The sequence below is a fragment of the Haliotis cracherodii genome, unplaced genomic scaffold (genome assembly GCF_022045235.1).
Source record: "Haliotis cracherodii isolate W230 unplaced genomic scaffold, xgHalCrac1.p SCAF_6, whole genome shotgun sequence".
In the NCBI taxonomy this organism is placed as follows: Eukaryota; Metazoa; Mollusca; class Gastropoda; order Lepetellida; family Haliotidae; genus Haliotis; species Haliotis cracherodii.
In genome coordinates this window covers 22,651,976-22,670,472 of record NW_027266319.1, presented here as the reverse complement: position 1 = coordinate 22,670,472, position 18,497 = coordinate 22,651,976, and the positions used below count along the sequence as shown (strand labels likewise).

At 41.2% G+C, this 18,497-nt stretch overlaps 1 protein-coding gene across 4 annotated transcripts in view; it reads right to left on the bottom strand.

Moving 5' to 3' along the window:
• Positions 1–18,497, bottom strand: part of LOC139444611 (uncharacterized) — a 100,449-nt gene that overhangs the window by 7,886 nt on the left and 74,066 nt on the right. For 3 of the 4 annotated variants that reach the window (XM_071225517.1, XM_071225519.1, XM_071225520.1), the window contains exons 10-21: positions 15,601–15,726; positions 14,109–14,217; positions 11,605–11,705; positions 9,048–10,030; positions 8,396–8,434; positions 7,756–7,886; positions 6,248–6,432; positions 5,038–5,219; positions 4,207–4,303; positions 3,430–3,537; positions 3,062–3,077; positions 1,680–1,786 (exon numbers count right to left, since the gene is read on the bottom strand). In XM_071225517.1, coding sequence (XP_071081618.1) covers positions 1,708–1,786; positions 3,062–3,077; positions 3,430–3,537; positions 4,207–4,303; positions 5,038–5,219; positions 6,248–6,432; positions 7,756–7,886; positions 8,396–8,434; positions 9,048–10,030; positions 11,605–11,705; positions 14,109–14,217; positions 15,601–15,726 — 2,156 coding nt within the window. In that variant the 3' untranslated portion in view covers positions 1,680–1,707. The remainder of the gene's footprint in view (positions 1–1,679; positions 1,787–3,061; positions 3,078–3,429; positions 3,538–4,206; positions 4,304–5,037; positions 5,220–6,247; positions 6,433–7,755; positions 7,887–8,395; positions 8,435–9,047; positions 10,031–11,604; positions 11,706–14,108; positions 14,218–15,600; positions 15,727–18,497) is intronic. The other variant, XM_071225518.1, reaches the window with a different exon arrangement.

Here is an 18,497-nt window from a genome sequence, read left to right as displayed (position 1 = left end):
TTTACATTATTTAGGATTTTGGTTTCAGTAATTGTGAGCAGAGAGCGAGTTAAGCAGTTTAATACAGCCGCATGTCTTAATAATGGACGCGTTGTTCATCAAGACGCCGAGTCAATGCCGGAGAGTCCGCAATCACGCACAAACTGGCGGTAATCAGTCTCTCCAAAAAACTATGTTTCCTAGAAACCAAAAGGTTTGTCAGAGACTGGTGAAGATTCTGGGAGCTCTCTTAACAAATCATTTCAATAATACATTGCTGTACACAAACGGCGCTAACTGGGACATTAAGTTTCGCAGAACCGATGTTTAATTTTACCATTCTCTGCCAAGCCGAAATCTATACCATAGTATATTTTGTATTATTAAATTTAAATTGAACAGCAAAGTAATTCTTTTCATATAATTGGCTGCACATCGTACTATTTCGCAGAAGATTTTAGCCAGGGATGTGTGGAGAGGACCATGAGCGTATCTTTTGATAAGATTGAAACACGTTATATAAAGAAACAGTATACAGGTATCCAAAAAAAAAAGAAAAGAAAAAAAAGTATGCAGGTATGCATGTGAAGATCCAGAGAAAAGACATTGTAATCAATTTCAAACTTCTCCCTTTTGAGAAGCACTTTTGCAGCACGCAAGTTCGCCTCGATTCTAATCTTGGCCTTATGGCGTCTTATATCAAACTGCCGGGCAAAATGTACACACCAAAAATTTAATGGTGGCTAAAAATGAAAGAAACATGAAATGTTTTTCGCTTGTGATGTTGTTTGTTTGTTTGTTTATTTGTTGTTTAACGCCGCACTCAGCAATATTCCAACTACATGACGGCGGTCTGTAAATAATTGAGTCTGGACCAGACAATCCAGTGATTGACACCATGAGCATCGATCCAATCGTTTGTGATGTATGTGAAAAGGTTATTATTGTAATGTTTTTTTTACCTAAGGTCTGCAATGTTGCAGCGACTTTTTTCAGCCTAGTAACGTTTTGATAACGTTTGTAACTCGTGGTCAAGTCCAAATTTAAAGTGTATACTTTCTTTTGCCAGGCAGTATATTTTGAATGATTGGTTTATGGACCCGCGCAACCCAAATTAAATTTTGTTGTTGAATAGAAATATTAGTTTTCCTTTTTAGCTTCTTACCGACTGTTACCTGATAAAGGTAATGGCAAACCATCAAAGCAGTAGAATACATTCTTTCCTTAATGTTTTTAAAGCTTCCTTAAAAAACTTACGCTTCTGTTTACAAACAATCCGTTGGCCAAATAATTATTTAAAAAAAAGCATGAAAAGAAGCCTATAATTAACTATGTGTGGTATGAAATTACGGTCAGGTTGTGTACACCATCTATGAGTTTAATAGCTCGTTAATGTTACACTTCACCTTCTGCCGTGGGCTGTGGTGTACATATTACAGTCAATCTTAACATTTACAATTGACATGCGACCTGTTTCGTTTTTTTATGATATTGTTTTAATGAGAACAGAGATACATTTGACAATACACTCATACTTCAGAGGTATACACATATGAGAAACAAATAACTGTTTATACACAAATAACAAGGGCACGTTATATGTGTGCATATGTCAGTGTGAAGCGGACACAGAAACAGTAGGTCTAGATCTAGGAGTCATTCCCCACAAAGCAAAGCCATGCTTAGGAATGCCTTCTTACCAACAACTCAAGTTTCACAAGTATTTATTTAGTCAATCTTAGCGGGTATACTTTCAATTTCCACGTAAACAGGACTTGTTGATTCCTCACTGCAACACGTGCGAAGACTGTATTAAATACAAATTTATTTAAAAAGGAAATTATTTCAGAAAATACCATTGTGCGATTATTCTTTCAAACGTATAAGTCCAAATTCAAATTTCTTAATCGATCCTGTCGATTGAGTTATATGATGAGCAATGAATGATGTGGGCATTGCAGAAATCTACCTCATCTGCATATTGGACATTTCAATTAAGATACCATAAATCAATTGACAAGACACGTTGTAGATAACTTACCGGAAGAGGATAAAAAGACGAAGGGACCGGTCATTTAACAGAATCGTTCATTGAAAAAAATCCCCCTCCCCACTATGATAAATGACTGGTCCCTTACGAAGCCAGCTTATGGTGGCATTGCGTGGAGGTGAGAGGTGGCAAACTTCAATGTCAAGATATATGTGTATTGCAACACTTCAGATTCCAATAACACAAAATATGTTTCCATTACTCGTCTCGTATCGTCTCGATCCCAATGGTTATCTTTTGCCAGCACTGAATGGAAGCCATATTGAAAAAAACCCGTGTGACCCGAATGTCCATTTAGAAAGTGTTACTGTTTGTTCCAAATCAAAGCGCACACGTGATAAGTAAAGAAAAGTATAGTTTAGTTTACAAATGGTTTATGCGGTGGATCTGCGGTAACACTGAAAACATTGAAATGCTGTGATATCCCTACTGTAGTGTCGCTATTTGTTCTTGCTGACGCGTACCGCTGTTTCAGTGTGGGCCGACCTTGTTTGATTGTTGTTTAACGCCGGACACAGCATTGTTTCAGCTACATGATGACAGTCTGTGAATACTCGAGACCAGACAATCCAATGATTGACATCATGAGCATCGAACTATGCAGTTGGGATACGATGATATGCATCAACCAAGTCAGTGAGTCTCATCACCCGATCCCCTAGTCATCCAAGGTTTTCAAGTATGTCGACAAATTCTCGTCCAGGTCTAGGCATTGTAATTGATTAAATGTGTAAAACTTGGAAGCATCTTTGTAATAAAACTGATCATTAAGCCTCCACTTGATATATCCACTGAAGAACCGTTTGAACAACTTGAAACCCGAGAATATCGCAGTTCAGGGAAAAAACCATTTAAATGGAAACATACCTTGTGTCACAGACTCCGTAGTGTTATCAAACGATAATACGTGTTTTTGTAAGACGCTAAAAATAACATGCCAAAATCTGGTTTACTTGTCATGTGATTCTTACCTACACTGATTGTTTGGATAACTATTTGTTGATGATATGAAAATGATTGAGGCAAACTTACCACCTATGTGGAACACCTGAAAATACATAAACATAATTTAGTCAAAAGACTTGATTTAGGACTCCCCGTTTGGAAAGACAATCGGCATTTGCTCGAAGCGTCCGACAAATCCTCAACGATGACTCAACCACACAAACATACATATTTATCCATAACTACATTCGTTAAGATGTGTTTCAGAAATTTGAATATAATGCTCAGACGAATATGACGAAAATGACTAATTCGGCGATAAACAATAAACACTCGCTCACTCACTCACTCACTCACTCATACCAAAGTAAGACCGACATGATAATACCTCCAAATTACAACATGTTCCTCTTGGCGCATGCGTATATAGATGCAATAAATAAATCGTTTCTTACGTTTACCATTTGAGCGGTTGTTCGGAGATTTCGAGTCACGTGACCGTCGTTTAGGAACCGGAGATGACGTAGCGGAAGCAGCCTTGCGATGATGTCTTGGTGACGGCGCTGTGGACAAGGCATATGTTAGATAATTTGGACTTTATTCTTTATAATGTCAAATCCTTAATATTTCAATATGGTTCACTGGTGATGACAATTGTATGGTACTATTAAATGGAATCACAAGAGGTCATTCCGAATTTGCGTGCGCAGAAGAATGTCTTTTTGCTTGATCCACATAGCCATATTATTATTGTTATTATTATTATTATTATAATAAAAGGTTTTTTTCACGGACATGAACTGGAGTAATAACATCAACATGTTTGGATATAAATAGAAAATGATAACATTTCATTAATTGATATAAACCTTTGACCTAAGTTTGTTTGTTGTTTAACAATATTCCAGCTATATGACGGCGGTCTGTAAATAATCGCGTCTGGGCCAAACAATCCAGTGACTGACATCATGAACATGTCAGCCAGCCTGACCACCCGAACCCGTTAGTCGCCTCTCACGACAAGCAGAGTAGCCTTTTACGGCAAGCATGGGTTTCTGAAGACCGATTCTACCCCGGATCTTCACGGGTCCTTTGAGTAAAAGGGTTTTATGAAGTACAAATATCTAATTAGTTCCGCTCACAGTATGGCTGAAATATTGCCGACTTGGCTTCTAGATTTAATTCTTTTACTAACAAGTCATTCTATCACACGCTGAACTATGATCTCTCACCTTGACTTTCTTGTGGGTCATCATTAAGTGTCCCCAGGGATCTCCTCCTGGGTCCCATCTGCGAGTCGGATCCATGGTGATCCCCGGATCCGTGTTTCTACAACAACAATAAATATGTCTATCAGAAGGACAGGCCGTGATTCGGCTTTTCGCGAACACCTGGTGGCATCACTAAGTTTCAGTGACCTCTTTATAAATTCTCCGTCATGTACCCCTTTTCATCCAATGGAATCTGTTTCGTTGGAAAATCGAGACTGGTTATTCTCTAGCATTGATCTTACATATACAGTTACTTTGTATACTTTGTCAGAACCAAGCCCCAACTAAGAAGGTATATTTCTGAAGAAGTATTTTCATTAAATACATTGGAAACTCGTCAAGTCTGGACAGTTATTTGTTAATGAGACGTGAGTTTGGAACATATTCTTTACTGGTCAAGGTTATTTAGTAACTATTTTCAGATGTGACCTGGTTTCGCTTTAATGAAACGAACCGAATTTTTGCTATAAATCCACAAATCATAAGTGTGGCCCCATGTCACAATCAAGTCGTTTACGTTATAGAAAGAGTCACCCGTGGGAATTCTGGGTAAGAATGTAAGTCCCTAGCAACCTATGCTGGTCGTAAGTGGCGACTAAATGGATCGGTGGGTCATGCTCGGTGAGGTTCGTATCCTAAATGTGTGGATCGATGCTCATGACATCAATCATTGGATTGTCTGACCGAGACTTGATTACTGACAGACCGCTGTCATATAGCTGGAATACTGCTGGGAGCGGCGTTCAACAACAAACAAGCAAACAAACAAACAAACAACAGAAATGGTCTTACCTTTGAGCGTCCGTTGCTTCTCTTACTGGGTTTTGACAGTTCTTGTGGCGGCTCCTGTGGTTCTATGGCATCAATGGAATGGTAGGGAGGAGGGACACTCGATTTGGGCAGCTCAAAACTGGCACAAGCCACGTGATCTCTTAGAGGGTACCAGTGTGGTTTGTTGTCAAGGAAACCCTCCTCTGTGGACCAAGGGACAGCAGGTTAGTATGTACTTGGACGAATACACTCACTCTGAACATACCATTTCAGTTTTAGAAAGAACTTAGCAATCAGACACCTACTTTCAGTTGATGCAACACTTGTGCTTGTCAGAAGCCTTGTGCTCACAAGACTCGACTACTGCAATAGTTTACATTGTAACAGTTAAGCAGTTAAGCAGTTAAGCAGACTACCACGTATTTATAACGCTGCTGCAAGGATTGTGTCAAAAACCAAAAAGCCAGCGCATATAACATCTGTGCTTATCGATCTGCACTGGCTCCCAGCAGCAGCTCAGATTTCAGTACAAGACCCTGACCTTAAAATACCAGGGTGGAATAGGTCTTCAGCAACCCATGCTTGTCGAAAAAGGCGACTAACGGGATCGGGTGACTAGGCTCGCTGACTTGTTTCATGCAAGTCATCGTACCCCAATTGCGTAGATCGATGCTCATGATGTCCATCACTGGATTGTCTGGTCTAGACTTGATTATTTATAGACCGCCGTCATATAGCTGGAATATTGCTGAGTGCGGCGTTAAACAACAAACAAACCAAACTTCGTCAAGCTGCAGAGGACATGGCCATCTTCTCCACTAATTATACGTTGGGAACATTGTGGTCTAACATACAATTCGCTTTGCAGTGTAGCGTCCCTTTGGAACACCAGAAAGCTATGGTTGTGGGTTCGAATCCTGATTCGACCCGAGTGTGTTTCTATGTTTGTCAGCAGCATACCCTTGCTCGTGGGCTTCACCAAAGCGGAAGACGTTTGAGACCGGCATCCATTCAGGCTTTCCTCCCACATTAAGTTGACAATAACTGGAATAATTTTCATAGCGGCGTTGAACTCAATTCACTCACTCACTAACACATGTGAAATGAAAAGCCTCAGACGTATTTGAACTCATATCTCGCTATTGAACAGTGCCTCTTTTCTTCATCAAACAGCCAACCACACATTGACATTCTGTTACACTAACTACCCACACCGTGAAACTACACTGACCTGACAGCTCCAGGATGAGTTCCCCAAGGAAGTCATTGGTCTTGAACCTGTCGTAGTCCCACAGCGTGATCTCAAGCACTTTGTTCAGCAGCTCCCCCCGGGCCACGTTCTGGAACATCAACGTCTGGTGCCACTCCGGGTTCAACGTCCGCGAGATGTGACGGGTACGACGCTTGTTCTCTTGGCTGGAACATGAAACAGGTGCTTCAACTGCCGAAGTGCGATGTACCAGGTGACCGTCCCGTTATACCGCGGACTGCAGGGCAACGTTTTTAGTTGTTTCGCTTCGTTGTCAAAAGCCTTAGGTCTCAGCACCGATAATGCCAGGACAAGAAGTAATGTGGCAGCGGCGGGAGAGAAAACGTATGCTTCCTTCAATCATACTTAATGCTTTCTTTACTGAGATTTGCATTTTACTTTTGCATGTTATGCTTCCCCAACCGACACGCATTATGCTTCCAACTACTGAGACGCACTCTGCTTCCTCTACTGAGACATATTATGCTTCCACAACTGAGACGTGTTATGCTTCCACTACTTAGACTTGTTACGGTTCCTCTACAGAGACATGTTATGGTTCTTCTAATGAGACGTGTTATGCTCCCACTACTGCTGCACGTTATGCTTCCTCTACTAAGACGTGTTATGCTTCCACTACTGAGATATATTATGCTTCCACCACTGAGACGTGTTATGCTTCCACTACTGAGATATATTATGCTTCCACTACTACTGCGCGTTATGCTTCCACAACTGAGATATATTATGCTACCACTACTAAGACGTGTTATGCTTCCACTCCTGAGATATATTTTGCTTCCACTACTAAGACGGTTTATGCTTCCACTACTGAGTGTTGTTGCTCTTGTACTGATACGTCTGATGCTCCAGTATTGCGATATGTGTTGTGCTTTCCCTTCTGATACTATTGCAACAGTTACATTTCCCCCTCAAAGTCGCTCGTAAATCCTATTGCAACAGTTACATTTCCCCCCAAAAGTCGCTCGTAAATCCTTGTACCCATGAGATTGAAAAGAATGATAAATACATTAACTTTAATATAAATAGCTAAATGGCACCCTGGAGGAAGCATTCTTTACTGGACACATGACGAACAAGAACACGTGGGTATTGAGGAAGCCTTATTTCGTTTGAGTAATGAGTCCCGTGGCAAATATGGCCAGGAAGATGAATGATGATTAAAACGTATATCCTTAAATAATTGTGATGTACATAAACGTGGTCATAGAATGCTTCAAAATCGATAATTTCCTTAACATATATCCTTAAAGAGAGGATACTTGACGTTGATATCTCATCCCATTTTGATGACAATAAATGGACAGTAATGTTATCTGCGTTGGTATTGCTTCTACAAATGTGCTACGCGAATGATATTACACATTGCCATCACGGGACAAGCACAAAATATTATTGATTTTTGGGAATGCCACACAACTGAAGCCTCAGCCAAGGCCATGATGAGAAAACTGAACCGGAGACCTTACCCGCGACCAGGAAGAAGGTAGACTTTGACGAATGGATCTGATAGGCCGTTGATGTCACGTGGTCTGAGATTGCGGGACTGGATCACGTGTACGTTGAGCGTGTTGTCGAAGTCATCTTGACTTATTTGTAGCTAGGAGAGAAAAAACCCCGCCTTAATTACATTTCAAAACAACTTGAATCTAAAAACATGAAAATTAAATTCACACTTAGTACTTGTGAAATTGTGATGTATTTTTCAGACACGTTACACAAAATGTCACTTAAAAGTTATTATACATTAAACACGCTCATTTCACCGTGGACAAATATGTTCTATAGTAAAAAGGTTAACTACTCATCAGAATGTATTAGAAATATTTGTTTCAATGCTTTCAAATCCCAGAATGCAGATTGTTTGTTTGTTGTTTAACGCTGCACTCAGCAATAGTTCAGGCGGTCTGTATATAATCGAGTCTGGACCAGACAATCCAGTGATTTACACCATGAACATCGATCCATGCAATTGGGATACACTGACATCCATCAATCAAGTCAGCGAGTCAAACCACCCGATCCCATTAGTCGCCTCATACGACAAGCCTAGGTTGCATGCAGATTGACATATACACAAAGTTCTCATTAAGTATATCTGGCGTTTACCTGAATGTCCCCTACTCCATTGTTTGATGGCGAGGACTCCTGAAAGAGTGGAATTAACAATTACACAATTCAATCATAAAACCCCAAACAACCACTGTTAACAATTACAGGTTTATCGTCCAGACCTCCAGCAAACATAAACGACTGCCTGTTAACAACAAATATTACACAACATATATATTACATGGTGAGATCGCTTGCATCACGATCATGATATAATTAGGAACCGACCATTTGATATTCTGTGTGTGTGTGTGTGTGTGTGTGTGTGTGTGTGTTATCAATAATAATTTTTTCAAGTTATTTTTTTGGACAATACCTTTTTAGAGACACTGTTCTGTGAAGTCCAAGATTCACTCATCCATAAGGATGTTTTGGGGTTATGGTGGAGCTGGTTCGTTCTTTAATTACATGCTTTATTCAGGAGATGATTTCATCCTCAATGCAACAAGGGTATATTTTATCTTAAGAATTGTTTTCTGGAGAATGGACCAAACTTGGAAAAAAATAATTTGCGATTGTTGAGATAAGACGATCGTAACTCCCACACTTTAACATAGACTTACGACAGTCGTAGCGCTCCCATCGATTTGCGCAGCGAAGCCTTGGACTATTTTCTGCTCGTAAACAACAACTCAAGCTAAAAACTTACGTCTTTTTCTTTTTCTTTTTCCTTTTCCTTTTCCTTGTCACGGTGTCCGCCGGAGTGTTTGCGTCCTTTGTGGGAGTGGGCTGAGTGGTTCTCTGGGTGACTATTGCTTCTATGTCGGTCGGAGGAGGTGGTCGGGGCGGAAGTCTCAGGCAGACTGGACTGACGTCTGTCAGGTGAAGTTGAGTTGTCTCCCTTGCTCGCCAGACGGCGTTTGGAGGGGGAACGGGAAGGTGGGGCACTTATTGGTTCAAGCTTCAACATTTCCGACGAGGATCTACGTTCCGATTCGGATGAATCCCCCCGTAGGTTACTGGTTCTGGTTGACTCATTCTCTCTGGATCTGCGTCTGGAGGAAGGGGTGGAAGACCGACTGCTCTCGTCTGATAAATGCTGTCCGTTTGAGCGATTGAGATTAGGGTCGGACCCACGGGAAACCTTGAGCCGATCTGAAGATGGGGACCTGTCGACGCCATCTTTGTTCCTGTGTCTGTCCCGAGGAACAGGAACCGGTGGATCTTTTGCTGACCTGTGTCTGGATCGAGAACTGGAACTCTGTTCTCGCCTCCTGTCCAGTCTGTGTCGATCTGAGGACGCCGGGCTCTGGTCGCTTTCAACAACTCGGCGTCTCTCCGTCGACGACGACTCGGAGTCCCGACCTCTCCTCCTCCTGTCCGACGGTGTAGCTGTCCGGCCGTTGTCGCTATGGTGCCGGGAGCCGTCAGATGCTACGTCAACCACTTTAATCCTGTCATGAGAAGACGCCATGTCAGAATGATTGGCAGCGGAACGCTGTCTGCTGTCAGGGAGGGTGGATGTGGGATCGGAGTGTGGTGTGCTACAAGGCGAAGACATGCTTGGGGTGAGGAAGTCCTGGTGGGAAGAGGAGGGGGAGTTCTCGGGGGACCCCCCTGTCTCCTGAATCTCCTCCAGCTGGGCCGCCAGTTGTCGGGGGTCGACTCCGTGGCGTGATGCGTATCGGGAATCTGGCAAAACAGACAGCACAAGTTAGCTACGCCAGCCACAAGCCCGCATACAAGCACACTCAAGAGCTAGGTTTGTACTTAGTTGGTTTGTTAATAAAAATATTTTAGTTATATATCCAGCACCGGTTTACATGATTATTTTCTTATTTCTTATTCGCATAATAGTCATATGTATACGTGCTTTAATCAAAGCCTTCAATAAAGCCTTGAGTTTAATATTCAGCTCCAGTTTGACATATCATTGTCCAAGATGAGCTATTCGCATTAATAACAACGTGTTTACAGGGGCCCATAAAATGGCTTGTTATAGCCAATAGTTCCATCTTCGGGTTCCTTGTCATGTTTTTAGATATAACCATACAGAGCTATTGGTGTAAATAATAGATTTAGGAACTTTGTTATCCAAATAAATTCTTATAAAATTTTGATTAACGATGAAAGAATGCGTGCTATGCTGTGCCAATACCGTGCAGCTTTGGGTGGTTTCTGGGTTTCAGACGGTAGCACTACATATTATACATAATAAGCTCATTATGTCACCATATTAAAACATGGCTACGTGTGTTTTCCTTGTGTTTCATCACGAAGACCCAAAACACCAGTCTGACTCTTCAATACATGAGAAATCCTTATGGTAAATTCTGTTTGCATGCAGTTCACTTTTTGATATTGTCATTTTGCTTGTCATACTTTGAATGAAATGCATCATTTTTGTATTGAAAGCCAGAAAAAAACAACGTAATATCTACTTTGTTTTATATATTTCAGTTCAATTCTGAATTTTGGGGTACCTCTCCATTTCTAAAAAACAAAAGAGATGAGTAACAACAAAACGTTTTTTGTGGCCTAAGAAAAAAACGTAATTCATATCGTATGTCACTAACAAAGGGAACGTTGTGTCTTGGCTTTGGAAGTATTGTCTTGGTTTTACTCATTTGACATTTGATTGGCCGTCCAATCACGACCAATAAAAAAGCGAGATCATAAAGAATTACTCAATTTTTGACGGTTAGCTCAATATTCAGTTGCAACATATCCAGATGAAACTTTGATGAGGAACACAGGGTGATGCGATCAATCCCTTCCTCAAGATGGGGAGCTTATCGACCTGACAAATACCCTTGCTCTCCAGTGTGGTGGTCATATGCAGGGTAAGGGAGAGAACTGGTGTAGGCAGTGCTCCATAGAGATAGAAAGACAGTACATGCAAGAGGATGTGGTCATGCAGCATGCACGTGCTAGACGTCAAAAGGGATGTTGGGAATGCAGACGCTTGGAAATAGTGATGGTGAAGTTATGCATTGTGGGTAAGATGGAATGATATGAATACAACAGTTTTTCATATGTAGTTACGGCCTGTGCTGTATCATGAAGGGTAGATACAGGTCAGCCTAAGAATAATGACATATTTCCATGCGATAATTAAATATATTAAAACGAGTATAGATCTATATACATACATAACAAGTGTGGAACCAAATTATATTTATATTTTGTGCAGATTTCCGAAGGAAGTCAAAACTAAGTAATTTGTTTAGCCACTCATGCTATCAGATGAAGACGGAAGTACGGACCTTGTTCCTCCTCGCTGTCCAGATTGTCGTAAGAGGAGTGACAACTTCCGGCCTCCATGCAGTGGTCCGGAACTGCCCGTCTGCCTCGGTGCTTGGACAGTCTGAAGAGTGAACAGAATACCTTAGCTGTATCACAGAGTATCCATCTTTCATTTACCTGTATCACATGGTGTTCACCTTACCCTGAGTGGTATTACATGGTGTCCACCTCACCCTTAGCTGTATTACATGGTGTCCATCTTACATTTAGCTGTATCACATGGTGTTCACCTTACCCTGAGTGGTATTACATGGTGTCCATCTTACCCTTAGCTGTATCACATGGTGTTCACCTTACCCTTAGCTGTATTACATGGTGTCCACTTCACCCTTAGCTGTATTACATGGTGTCCATCTTACATTTAGCTGTATTACATGGTGTTCATCTTACCCTTAACTGTATTACATGGTGTCCATCTTGCCCTTAGCTTTATAACATGGTGTCCACCTCACCCTTAACTGTATTACATGGTGTTCATCTTACCCCTAGCTGAATAACATGGTGTCCACCTCACCCTTAGCTGTATTACATGGTGTCCATCTTGCCCTTAGCTGTATTACATGGTGTCCACCTCGCCCTTAGCTGTATTACATGGTGGTCATCTTACCCCTAGCTGAATTACATGGTGTTCATCTTACATTTAGCTGTATTACATGGTGTCCATCCTACATTTAGCTGTTCTACATGGTGTCCATCTTACATTTAGCTGTATTACATGGTGTCCACCTCACCCTTAGCTGAATTACATGGTGTCCATCTTACATTTAGCTGTATTACATGGTGTCCACCTTGCCCTTAGCTGTATTACATGGTGCCCACCTCACCCTTAGCTGTATTACATGGTGTCCATCTTACATTTAGCTGTATTACATGGTGTCCATCTTGCCCTTAGCTGTATTACATGGTGCCCACCTCGCCCTTAGCTGTATTACATGGTGTCCATCTTACATTTAGCTGTATTTTACAAGGTGTCCATCTTACATTTAGCTGTTCTACATGGTTTCCATCTTACCCTCAGCTGTATTACATTGTGTCCACCTTACCCTTAGCTGTATTACATGGTGTCCATCGTACATTTAGCTGTACTACATGGTGTCCATATTACATTTAGCTGTTCTACATGGTGTCCATCTTGCCCTTAGCTGTTTCACATGTTGTCCACCTTACCCTCAGCTGTATTACATGGTGTCCACCTACCCTCAGCTGTATTACATGGTGTCCATCTTACATTTAGCTGTACTACATGGTGTCCACCTACCCTCAGCTGTATTACATGGTGTCCATCTTACATTTAGCTGTATTACATGGTGTCCATCTTACAATTAGCTGTATTACTTTGTGTCCACCTTACCCTTAGCTGTATTACATGGTGTCCATCTTACATTTAGCAGTATTACATGGTGTCCACCTCACCCTTAGCTGTATTACATTGTGTCCACCTTACCCTCAGCTGTATTACATGGTGTCCATCTTACATTTAGCTGTATTACATGGTGTCCATCTTACAATTAGCTGTATTACTTTGTGTCCACCTTACTCTTAGCTGTATTAAATGGTGTCCACCTTACCCTTAGCTGTATTAAATGGTGTCCACCTTACACTTAGCTGTATTACATGGTGTCCATCTTACCCTTAGCTGTATTACATGGTGTCCACCTCACCCTTAGCTGTATTACATGGTGTCCATCTTACATTTAGCAGTATTACATGGTGTCCACCTCACCCTTAGCTGTATTACATGGTGTCCATCTTACCCTTAGCTGTATTACATGGTGTCCATCTTACATTTAGCTGTATTACATGGTGTCCATCTTACATTTAGCTGTTCACATGGTATCCACGTTACGGGTGTATAACACGGTGTCCACCTTCCAGCTTTATCACACGGTGTCCACATTATAGGTGTATAACACGGTTTCCACCTAACAGCTTTATTACATGGTGTCCACGTTACAGGTGTATAACACGGTGTCCACCTTACAGCTTTATCACATGGTGTCCACGTTACGGGTGTATAACACGGTGTCCACCTTACAGCTTTATCACATGGTGTCCACATTACAGGTTTTTAACACGGTGTCCACCTTACAGCTTTACCACACGGTGTGCACCTTACAGCTTTTTCACACGGTGTCCACATCACAGGTGTATAACACGGTGTGCACCTTACAGCTTTATCACACGGTGTCCACATTACAGCTTTATCACACGGTGTCCACGTTACAGGTGTATAACACGGTGTCCACCTTACAGCTTTATCACACGGTGTCCACGTTACAGCTGTATCACACGGTGTCCACCTTACCCTTAGGTGTATTACATGGTGTCCGCCTTACAGCTTTATCAGACGGTGTCCACGTTACAGCTGTATCACACGGTGTCCACGTTACCTAAGCTATAGTACACAGTGTCCATATTACTCGTAGCTCCAGCATTATTCTTCAAGTATGTTTTTAATACTTACGGTCTGACGACCATCTCGATCTCTCCATTAGGCTGGGTGATGATCTGCTGCACGTCTTCATATGTCCGACCCGACAGGGAGATACCGTTCCACTCCAGCACCTGGTCCCCTGTTTGCAACAAGAACCAGCGCCATCAGCATATCATATCAAATTTTCGCATTGTAAACAGCCGGCAAAAGTAAGTAAACACTTGAAAATGTGACCCAAAATTACAAACGTTATCAAACGTTACGAACATGTCCGATGTCTGTGAACCAACCCAAACTGTGGAAAATACTCTGCTTATTACATCACCATCGAATAACAATTTCTTGTTTGTTAACCATCAGTCACGGGTGTGTCCATTCTTTTGCCCAGCAGTTTAAAACTGATATGTTTCAGTCATAAGTGAAGCTGGATGAGTTAAATAGAAACTATGTCCCTTCCCAGGTAGTCATTTTGATTTTTTAGTCTCGGGTTTTTAATGAGTGCCCTGTGCAAAGCTAAGTCACTGTCAATGTGTATTAAGTGTATTCAATGCTTGATTCATATACATAGTTACTAAAATTAGATATTTTGTTTGTTTGTTGTACACGCCACGCTCAGCAGTATTCCAGCTATATGACGGCGGTCTGTTAATAATCTAACCTGAACCAGACAATCCACATTTACATAGTGAACATCGATCTACGCAATTGGGATACCGGATCGCGTTGGTCGCCTCTTCCCGACAAGCATAGGTTGCTGAAGATCTATTCTAAACCGGAATCCCCACAGGAACTGAACACAGAGTTAGCATATGATCACAGCGGTGATATTACCAATTTAAATGTTTGACAATGAAAGTGTTCTCTGTGTTTGCTGCAGACTAATGTTTGGAACGTGGAAATTGTTTCATTTGTGATTTGGCCTTTCGAGAATGAAAAACCCTCACCAAGGTGTATATCTGTTAGAGTCTAAGACTACTGAACCTTTGTGACTATATTTTTAAGTGATATTCATCGATTGTTTGTTTCATTAAGATATGCAGATGATGTGTGTATAAATATAAATAATTTCAATTTATGATATCGAAAATAAACACAACACTCGTCACTATTCCAGTCATATGACGGCGGTCTGTAAATAATGGAGTCCAGACCAGACAATCCAGTGATTAACATCACGATACTCATCCTCGCAATTGGGATACGATGACATGCATCAACCAAGTCATGGAGCCTAGCCAACCGATCCATTCAGTCGCCTCTTTTGAAACTATTAAGGCATACAATATATGTTGCTGGGGACCTACATTTTCCCCGGAACACACACATGTTCTCAAATCAAAGGCTTTGCATGACATTCATTAACTACTCAGAAATAAACGTTTACAAATCACTAATATCCAGAAGAAAATGGTATTTTTGATTGGATGACTGATTCTATCAGGCACAAGAACACTTATGCTTCTCCTCAAGAACACTCCAAAATGTGACCTTGACCTACATGCTTGGATCAGCCCCGACCTACCTATCTCGAGCTCTCCGTGCAGCTGCTCCGCTATTCCACCAGGGTATATTGATGTCACAAATGCTCCAATCTGATTGGTGCCAGGTATCTGCTTACCACCAACAATCTTCATTCCAATTCCGTTGCCTAGAAACCAAATATATCTCATTTCATAATATATTGAACGGAACCTATTTTGCTCCAGGCATATTTACCAGGCTGACAACCAGTTTGCCAATTTGTGATTGGTAGGGGTTATCGAAACAAGACATTACCACATAGTATTATGCGTCTAGTTGATGAGAGGCGGTAAATGTTGTATTATCATAGAGAGATTGTGGTTCTCAATTGCGAGTAGTGATTTCATGCCTCAGTTAAACAATTTCCTTCATAATTCGCTACGCGCTCTATCAGAAGAAGAAACTTCAGATGAATAAGAAAATGGTCCGTCAGCAGAAATTGACTAGCGGCTCGGCAAAGTAATACAAGCGTTTTCCATTTCTATATTAGGAGGGGTTGAGATGTAAAGATCATTACTTCGCTCCATAGATAATGTACGTCTTGGATATCCGCGGTGGCAAACACTATCACGGTAACATTCAGACATAATACTGACACATCACATTAACACTGTCACGTTAATATACAAAAATAATCAGTTCATGTCACATTTTTCATTATCTACCAGGGGCGGTCGGGTAGCATAGTGGTTAAAGCGTTCGCTCGTCACGCCGAACACCCGGGTTCGATTCCCGACATGGGTACAATGTGTGAAGCCCATTTCTGGTGTCCCCCGCCGTGATATTGCTTGTTTATTGCTAAAAGCGACCTAAAACCATACTCATCCACTTCAACATCTACTGCTATATTTTTATGTTCAACAATTTGTGTATCTGTCAATCGTCATTTAATCATTCTCAGCCATATTTATTGGCTTTAAGGGGCGGTGTTCGCTCGCGGCGCCTCAGACCTGGGTTCGATTCCATGTACACCATGAATCCAGTTTCTGTCGCCCTCCGCCAGAATATTGCTGGTATATTGGTACAGGTGGCGGAAAACAACTCACTTACTCTCTTTACTGGCGTGAACGAGTTATTACAGACGTGCATTTCTACATATCTAGGTCATAATGCACAACCTGACTAATGGAACATCACACGAATAAGAAACCTTATTAAAATGGAAATGAAAATAAACACGTGTTTCTTTTAATAAGTAAATGATAAACCTTTAAAAATATTCAATCAAAATTAACCACAGGTTAATGAGTAAAATTTTATGCTCCTGTAAACAGTATTCCATCAGTTTCAGGGGCGGTCGGGTAGTCTAGTGGTTAAAGCGTCCGCTCGTCACGCCGAAGACCCGGGTTCGATTCCCGACATGGGTACAATGTGTGAAGCCCATTTCTGGTGTCCCCCGCAGTAATATTGCTGGAATATTGCTAAAAGCGGCACACTCACTCTATCCCATCAGTTTCATGGCGTGAGACAGCAGAAATGAACTTAGCATTTTTAACCCGTTTGGGGATGAACTCCAGGTATTCTTTGTGAGCCAACGTTTTAACCACGAGACTACCACACTGTCCCTACCTCACGTGACAAGACTGCTGCAACACAATTTGCAATGAATTGATTCGTGAGATAATTGGGAGTGAGTATGGTTTTACGCCGCTTTTTTATTCCAGCAATATCACGGCGGGGGACACCAGAAATGGGCTTCACACATTGTACCCATGTCGCGAATCGAACCAGGGTGTTAGGCGTGACGAGCGTCACGACCACCCCGTGAGATATTGGGACGTTATGTCATATTTATTGAATATGATACAGAAACATTACATTTTAATAACCACACATGCATCACGTATTAATGACATGCTATTGAGATTGATTTGCGATATATAGTATAAAAATGACAACATGCAGTATTGATATGTTGATTTCTGTTCTGGTTAGGATTATGATTTTTCTCGACCTGCCTTGAATACCGTCTCAAACAGAAGTTTTACTGCTTTGTTTGTTGTTTAAAACCGCACTCAGCAATATTCCAGCTATATGAGAGCGATCTGTAAATAATCGAGTCTCAACTAGACAAACCAGGGATTGACATTGTGAACATCGATCCACGCAATTTGGACACGATGACATGCAGTCAGTGAGCCGGACCACCCGATCCTGTTAGTCGCCTCTTACGACAAGCATAGTCGCATTTTACGGCAAGCATGGGTTGCTGAAGATCTATTCTACCCCGGATCTTCACGGGTCTCCAACAGAAGTGCCAAAGCCTGGTAGCATACGGACTTTCTCCCCCTCTGTATACCCAGGGACAGATTCCAGGAAATAGCTATGTTAATATCAGTCTTCTGGTATATAAATATACTACTCAAGTTTAGATAGGGATATTAATATCTTGACATGATACGCAAAACTGTTTCTCATAATATGTCAAGTGTATATTTAAATAGACTGATAAATCTGATTACCCTTATCAAAAGTTGAGCAGGGGCTCTCGTTCGAGGCCGTGCCTTTTAATGTAAATAAGGCTGAGGTCATGTTGAGTGATATTGATCGGTTGGTGGTATCAAGCTAATGAGAGTTGTTAGACGCTATCTTAGTAATCAGAGATTGACATGGCTACGCCACTTCTGCGTTGTCGCGAATGGGTCCTCGGCGTTTATTATAATAGAATGGAGAAAACAATGAATGGAAAAGAAAGTATACCGAGTTTTTTTGTTTTTTTTACGTGATTGAAAATTAAAATAACTCTTGTTATATTAGATTGTGTCTATTTAACCATCACTCATCTCTGCAACAGTTAAAGTAATCTTTATAAATAAGATAAGATGTCCAAGACACCCATCAACAGATGTGGATAATGTGATATTTTTTATTAATTTTTAAAAGTTTTTGAAAACTATA